General features: G+C 22.0%; 1 protein-coding gene across 1 annotated transcript; it reads right to left on the bottom strand.

Moving 5' to 3' along the window:
* Positions 1-337: 337 nt before the first annotated feature.
* Positions 338-1,227, bottom strand: PGO_001910 (variable surface protein; the record flags this gene model as incomplete). Its single annotated transcript, XM_028691033.1, has 3 exons — positions 338-496; positions 622-1,101; positions 1,201-1,227. The coding sequence occupies 3 exons, from the start codon at positions 1,225-1,227 to the stop codon at positions 338-340; spliced, it is 666 nt and encodes a 221-aa protein (XP_028546834.1).
* Between the last annotated feature and the right edge of the window lie 7,901 nt (positions 1,228-9,128).

Genomic DNA, 9,128 nt, shown 5'->3' with positions numbered 1-9,128 from the left:
CATATGTAAATTGTAAATTTTATTATTACCAGATTGCTATAAAATTAAAGGAAAACAATTTATACAACCACTTTGTTTCTTAAATAACTGGATTGCGTTTTTTATGCAATTTTTTTTTTTTTTTCATTTTAAAATACCTTTTTATATTTCTTGAATCGTCAATGTATAGCTAGGGTGTTCCTAGAACATATTTGATTTTTACATAGTATCCCCTATTTTCCCTTTTTGTTATACATGTTATTATATAAAGTTATCATTATAGTATAATTATTTCAGAAATGAGAATTTTGTTTAAAATACTATTAAACTTATTTTTCAATTTTTAGATATTTTATAATTATTTACTGTTCTTGGACTGATAAATTATATTAATTCTTTTTCTTTCCAAACCCGATTTAAAATCTTTATTATATCTAATGCTTTTATTACCATGTGTATTTTTCCTTTTTACAACTTTATTACGCTCATTACAGAAAAACCGTTTTATTTTAGAAATCTACATGTACGAAATAAATTAATAGAAAAAATAGCTCATATAAATAGTTGTGATTATTATGTTCAATTAGATCAAATATATTTTAAAAAATGTTTATTATTCTTTTATAATGATTTTTATATTACATTAAATAGCATAAAAATAATTGTTATTAAAAGTGTAAAACAAACATAAAAAATATAACTTATTGGTGATCTAAAAGTTAAAAGTTTTTCTGCGCTTAATGAATACTTGCACGCAGATATAGCATCACCCCATTTACAACAATTTCCAAAAAAACAATTACTTAATTTACATAATTCTTGATATATAATATTTATATTTTTATTCCATAAATCCATATCGTTTTTTGTTGATTCTTTTTTTGTATAGTCATTTTTTTTTTTCTCAATCCATGCAATTAAATAAGCGCACTCTTCAGCATTATACTCCTCTATAAAATATACATTATTATACAAAAAGCCATAAAATTTATAAAGATCACTAGTTCTGTTCATATGAATGCCAGGTACTGTGCATGAACGACTACAACTATTGTTTTCTAGTAGACTGTCTAATTCTTCAAATGAATTTTGTTTGCTGTCACCTTTATTTTTACATTTGTCCTAAAAAAATGTAAAATAAAGGAATACTATGAAAATATAACATTTAAAAAAGTAATTAGTACACAAAAAATATAAGTAAAAATGTTATGATTAATTTACACATGAAAGGGTAAAACATATTATCATTTAGATCTTGTTACGATTATATATATAGTTATGTAGGTGCTTTAATATTTTAATTTAAACATACTTTAATTGCTATCAATATTTGATCTGCTGACATGATTATTTATTATACAACTATTAGCATTTGCTTATTACACAATTTCACTTATTATTGTAAAAAACATATTAGTATATTAAGTATTGACATATTTTGTTACAAATCCATGTTTATAAATAATTTATATAACAGAATATATAAAAAAAATAAATGTAATATAAATAATCTATCTTTATTCATCACCTGTTGTACTCTTGCAATAGTTACACTTTTGATATATTATTAGATATATTTTATAATATCTTAAATATTTAATAATATTATAATATTTTTGTCATAATATAATAATATTAAAATATAATTAGTCATTTATATTATTCAAAAGTATAATATATTTAATCTTTTGTTACCTTATATATATATACTTTTTTTTCAGCAATATACGAACCAAAACTAGATTTGTTCACGGGATTAGGATACAAGGTTTACCTATTATTTTGTGTATATTTCATTGCATATATCATTAATTACAACTGGATTTAATTATGATTATGGTTATAATTTTCACGCATTATATTTCAATATTATGAACTATATACATTAATTATATAACATTCCCTAGCAATTAACATGAGGTAGGACACAGTATAAACAAAAGTTAAACATCTTTATATATAATCATTTGTTTTTACATATACTTATATTCTAAATCTATTTATTTTATAATAGATGAATATTGATGAAGACTTTTGACAAAATTATTTCTCTCTATTTATAATAAGAATATGAAATATATTATTATAATTTTTATAAGAGCATCAGCTATTGTCTTATATCTAATGCTTTACTATTGCATATAATAATATATGTGCCTTATATAATAACGCGTTCCATAAATCATAAATGCTAAACTGTTTTGTAATGTATATATATTTTTTTATATTGACATATAGAAGAATAAACAATTTATTATATATTTTACTACATATATTATTTTTATGAGTATGTTAACTAAAATTATGTTTTCTGAGTGTTGTTAATCTTACATATCTTCAGTAAATTAAAATGACACATAAAATGCTTATTTCAGTATATATTGAATGATGTATTTTAAAGAATGAATATTTTTATTTTATTTTAGATTTGAAACATATAGAATACTATTTTATTTTGAATTATATCAGCAAAAACTATGTAAAAAAATATATGAGCACCTTAAGTCATAACAATTACAGTAGTATTTATTTGGGTGTAGTGAACATAATATCTTTTTTCAAGAATAATTTTTTAACTAAAATTTTTTTTTAATTTTTTAGATACATTATAAAATTTTTAATTTGGCTCATGTAAATATTGTAAAAATTAAATATGGTTAAATTTTTTAATAACATTTAGAGTATAATGTTTTTATTACATGGGTATAATTCCACAGAATTATTTTCATCATAATTATTAATATTTGAGATTCCATCACAACAACGCATTACGCGAATAGATTCATCACCACAATTTGCAAGATTAGTATGTATTTCGTTAGAACATGCACTGTATAAATTTATTCTATATTCACTTTATCCATAATTATGTACAGGGGTGTCCAATAACTTATTATCTTCTAGCGCATTACTATTTCTGTTATTAGTGATTCTATGAACGCCATTTTTGTTCTAATGTTTTTTAACATTACGATCTTTGTCATGCATAGCTACATAATTTAATTTTTCTGTATCAAGGTTTTGATGTTCATGTTCTTGATTTCTAAAACATTCTTAAGAATCAACTTCACAATAAAGCGTATTATATGGAAAAGGAAATTAGTCTAAATAACGCAATTGTAAGTTACAACTTGTATTATAATATTGTGCAATGCTTGGATGCTAAGATTTTGACCCCTAGTTCGTATTCGTCCCTATTTTGGAAACATAACTTTAAGCTAGATAAAACATCTGTTAATGCCACTACCAGTATCGGTGCATTATGTTGTGGTTAGCTGTCGTTTCAGATACTTTGTCTTTAACATCAGGAATACATGAAATTATTTATACAATTAATGTGTACCTGTAAATTTTTGCTCACCTGTCCTTATTATTTTCCATCATTTCAACACTGAATCATATCTTTGGTTTCTTATCTTTTGTATTTTAGATACCTTTGCAGATGATACGTAATATATTTTATTCTAATCTGTAGTTTCTAATGTATTTTTACATCGCTTACCTTCTTTATTGGAATCTTTTGATTTTCATGTTATTTCAACAATATTTTTTTCATAAAATACACTATTTTTATGTCATTTAAGAATATTATAGCATTTTTTTAATAAAATTATTTATTATTTACTATGCACTTGAAGCATTTGTAGTACAAATTTTTTCAAAACAAGCCGTTATATCTCCTTTTATTTTTTTTACATATTTATATAATTCATTTCCTTTTATTTGGAGTTTTTTACAGATCTTTGCATGAAATTTATTAATGTTACGTTCAAATTTATCTAAATTTATTAAGAAATTTTCATTAAACTTTTGAATCTTACAATATAGGTCTCCAAGAACTCTAGTAATAATTGTAGTATCCGATAAAAATCCATCCATTTTTATTGTAGGTGTTTTTTTTTTTTTTTCTTTATACAAATAATTTGTGAAAATAGGTATTGTATATGTCTATAGATATATGTAAAGGGGAATTTAAATTTTTCGTATCATAGTATTATATTAAAAATTTTGGGAGAAGTATAAGCAATAGTATTCTTAAAAGACATTTATGAATGTGATTTTTCGTGGCGAATATGTTAACATTTTGATCTAGAAGCATTTTCACATACAATAGCTTACATGGTTAAGTGTAAAATAATTGACATCATAAGAATTATTTTAAGGAATTTGAAATATTTTTATGCACTAAAGTAATATAAATTACAATATATTCAAATATAAGGTTTACAAATTAAATGGTGATAAAAAATAATTAATAATATAGGTTTTATATAGAGTGCACATAAATAAAATAACGAACGCTGAAATGTTTCATTTAGATGACATTAATCAATGAAATAAGATTTGTTCTGTAAATTGCTATTTGTGTATACGTCTTCATATTTATTTTATTATAACATTATCACATTGTATATATCTAATGTTATATTTATTGATATTCATACCTCCTTTATTTTTTGTACATGGTGAACTATATTTCATATAAATAATGTTATCAGTAAAAATATATGCAGGTAGATTTGGGTTTCAAAAATAATTTTGAGGGCTTATGCATTTATTTTTTTTTATTATTATTCTGATGAATATTTAACTTTGTAATGTTTTATATAATGACAAAGAATACATAATATCTGAATTGTGCAATAGACTGTTTTATTATTGTAAAGAGGATTTATGTTTAACATTTCTACATAATATTCAAAGCAAATACAATCGTTATGACATAAATATTAACTATTTATGTTTTTATTATGTATATAAATTTTTTTTATTTATGTGTTATAAAATAGATTAAGAGTATACATATAAACATAACACATTTACAAGTATATATATAAAATTAAATATATATGTAATTTTATGTTTATAAAAAAAAATATTCTTTTTTACACATTATCTTTTATGTTAGTGTGTATTAACCCTTATCAATTTAATTTTATTTTATTATATTTTTGTTAATTGAAAGTCAATAATAATATTGTATGATTATAAAATTTCGATATGATTATACAAGACAAAATATTTTATAGTTAGAAAATCCTTTGAAATCGACCGTTTATTATTTATATTTGTAGAATTAAATTTTATTTCAATCCAGTTATTTTAGTACTGTTTCTTTGATTTTATCATCAGTATAATTATTTCTATTCCCCTTTGCTTTTATATGATATATAATGAGAATTTTATATTTAATAACTTACTCAAATGAAAGTTGTTGTTTTAAAATTTTTTGGTTAACTTTGTTGAAGATTATTAATAATTCCTGAAATATTTACTGTTAATTTATCGTCAACTTAATATGTTATATTGTTAATAAGTCACTATTTTGGTTTTTTCGTATATTCATTACATATTTGCCTATGTATATATATTTATTATATTTTTATCACACTTGTGTGGCGCACTTAAGCCATTTTCATTGTTCGCCTAATACTAAAATTTATTCTTCATTTTTATAGGTTCCTTTTTAAGAAATTTCTATATACTGAGAGTTATATATATAAATACATATTTTAAGATGTTGTAATCTTTATACACATTACATAAATTTTTATTTTTTTTCACTACTTTTAATTAAAAATGTACTTTTTACCATTTTCAAAGTAGTATATACTTATTTTAAAAAGTGAATTCCTATTATAAACATGTTTAATTAATACACCACACGATGAGATAAAAAATATTTTAATACTCTTTGTAATATAGTTAAAACATTAATACATTCCTACAAAATTTATTTCATATAACTCACAACATCTAAAATAATTTCATATATTGTACTAGACACTTTTTCAAAATGTTTTGATTATCATAATATAATTTTCGCAGACAACATGGAAGAAATATTCTTATCTTCAAAAAAGATGATGTGAAATTATATTTTTGTGCTGTATGAACGATATATTAGAGGAAAGGCATAATTCCATGAAATGTGGATTGAATTCCTCATTCATACCTATTATAATAAATTCCTAAGTAAATTTTCATTGTTATAAGAACTATAAGAATAATATATGTGTTAATATACGATTATAAAAAAAGAAACAGATGTTGTTGCCGTAAGATGATTCAAAAAAGAAAACTAATGAGCGCCAAGGGTGTGTGTGTTAAGGAATGTTTGAATAATATAATGCAACTACACAGTGAGGAAAATTTTTTATTCATATATAAGTAGAATAAGTGAGCTTTATATTATGTAGGTAAAGAACATAACTGAAATGAAATAACCACTCGTTTTATTTAAATACACATTTGTAATGTAAACAGCATTCCATTTTTATTACTTGTTCATTATAGTCACAACTTATTTCGAAAAAAAAATTATGAAATGTATGCCAACTTTTATAAAGACAAGACACCTAAAACCATATATTATTATTACGTTTTCTTGTAAAATGAATATAATATTTTTGCATCCCTAACTTTAGTGACATGTTAATAAATGATATCTAAAAGATTATTATTTTTTAAATAAAATATATTTCAAGTTTTATGATTATTTTTTGCAAAGGAAGCAAATAAAACATATGGTAAAGAAAAGTTGTAAAACGTGATATTTTATATCATTCGGTTTACCGGTTACATTTTTTGGAAATAATAAATCTGCTCTTCTTTCATTTCTTTATGTTGCTACGCTAATAGAATATAGTATATTTGTTTTTTCATATGGTTCGACACAAACTTTTATTTTATATATTTATGGAAGTTCACTAATTTTTAAATCTTTATTTATTACATGTTAAAAAATATATGCTGAAAGAAATTATTTTCTTATGGTGTGTCAAATTGTAAAAATAAGAAATTCCAATATTTAATATCAAATTCTTTGATATATAATAATAAACATGTACGTTTTACAATATTTTGTAAAACACAATATATTATTTATAAGAGGAAACCAAATTAAGCTATGACACATTATGCTTGTTTTACTGATATGAAAAATTTTTACACGTTTATTTTTAAAAATGAATAAATAAATAATTGACTTTAATAACTTTTGAAAGAAGTGTAGTAGAATAATAAAAAGAGCTATACTTTTTTTAGTGTAAAATGAAGATATCATTTATCTACTTAAAGTGAACTTGTTATATATTACCTAATTTTTTAATAAATAATAACTGAAAAGAAAAATAAATTATGATATGAGAATGTTACGTTTGCAGTGTTCGAAAATATTAGTGATTTGTTTAATACTCTTTATAAATAGGCTTACATATTAACCTATTAAATTGTTATTCTGCAGGACATCAGTTTCACGAATATAATTATGAATAACTGAAAATATTTAACTTTTGTGGTAATAGTAGTACCATGTATGAGTGTTCTCTAATTAAAGAAGTTTTCTACTTCTACATAATTATTGACTTTATACAATTAAGTTTTAAGTATGAATAATATATTATAAGATCATGTGTAATTATATGAGAAAAGTAAATAGTTGAAGACATACGAAAAACCTTATTTGATGTAACTTTCTTATATTTAAATATGATGCAAGGTTTAAATAAAACAAGTTGAGCATATTTACCTTTTTTATATATAAATAAACATGTATATGGATATTTACTATAATTGTAAAGGCAGTAAAAGACATTATTTGCTAAGTAAATCTATATTTATTTAATATTATGTTCATTTTTTAACTAATTAATAGAAGAACTCATCAAATTAACTATCTGTCTACAAAAGGTGTTAAGAATTTGATAGGGAACAAATCATTACTTGGGATACTCATATATGTAATCATATTGAAGACCTCAACAAAGGAGATTAAACTTTTTGTATAAATACTAAAAATTAATTGTTATATGTACCTATTTAACTATAAAATTATATAATAAATAAAAATTATTAATTTACACACTGTTACCATGATAAGGTAGGGGAAAAAGGCTATAATGGGCGTAAAATATAAATATTTAAGTAATATACTTTTTGATTTAGAAGTGCTGCTTAATGAAAATAATCCTGACGTAATAATATGTCTACTAAATTATTCACTTAACGCTGATCAATGGATAGAAGAAAAATATTTACATGATTATTCTGAAAATTATTAATATATCAAAAGTAATATTTATTATAATATCAAGTGTAAAAGGAGTTTAAATTATGTTACCAATATTTAAACGACTTGTAAGGTATCATGTTGGACATGGAGTTCCTTACGTTTGTTAATCTAATGAATCCTATTGCAAAAATAATTTTACTTGTGTTGATAATTATAACCAAAATATGAATTTGCAGAGTTTTTTATTCTCACATAAGAATTAAGTAGAACACAAGATAAAGGAGTTAAAGATATAGGATTTTGAAAATTTGAGAAACATTCTATGTCATATGAGAATGAGAGTTTTGCACATGTTTAAAAAAGAGGAAGATATTTTTCATAATCACACACATTGTTAAAAGTATAAAAATTGATGTATCTTACCGTAGTGAAGAATCAGGATATGTTAAATTTAGTATATGTTAATTGTTTTATCTTAGTATTTTCCATATTGGGAAAGAATAATATTATTATATATTTACCATAATGTAAATATAAGACATTTACGTATAAACATTTTGTGCTAATATTTATAATTTATTTATGTTAAACTTATATCTACAGAACAAGTGTACTACCCTCACTTTGTAATTTTAGTTTTTTATAATAGTATAAATTCTCAGTATGAAGATTATATAGAAAAAAATTGATGAAAGGTGAGTTTTCATTTAATTATTATTAAGAACTAAAGGATGAATTATAGGCATTTGATGCAGAGGCTCACTGAGTTCGTTAGGAAAGGCCATGCTTTAATTTGGAATATCACAAGCTTTGATGGATTTATTAACAATAGATGCATAATTTGAAACCACATATAAAATGAATTTTGACTGTATGCATTACTATAACTTCTTAAGGATTAATTAATAGAAAGATAAGAAAGTGAAAAAAATAGATGAAATATATTATGGTAAGCATTACAGATAAATATTATATAATGAATTTGTATATATTCTATATAATACATAATAAATATTTTTAAAAGTAAGACTATAAATTATTAAAATGAAAAATACTCAAACAAGGAAATTAGCCTAGTTTTTATATAGGTTAATGCTATCCAATATATATCATATGTTGCAAAGATAATTTGAAT

This window comes from Plasmodium gonderi (assembly GCF_002157705.1).
Source record: "Plasmodium gonderi DNA, contig: Pgo-contig_205, whole genome shotgun sequence".
Taxonomy (NCBI): Eukaryota; Apicomplexa; class Aconoidasida; order Haemosporida; family Plasmodiidae; genus Plasmodium; species Plasmodium gonderi.
Note: the sequence above shows the minus strand (reverse complement) of the source record. Positions and strands in the feature narration are given on the sequence as shown.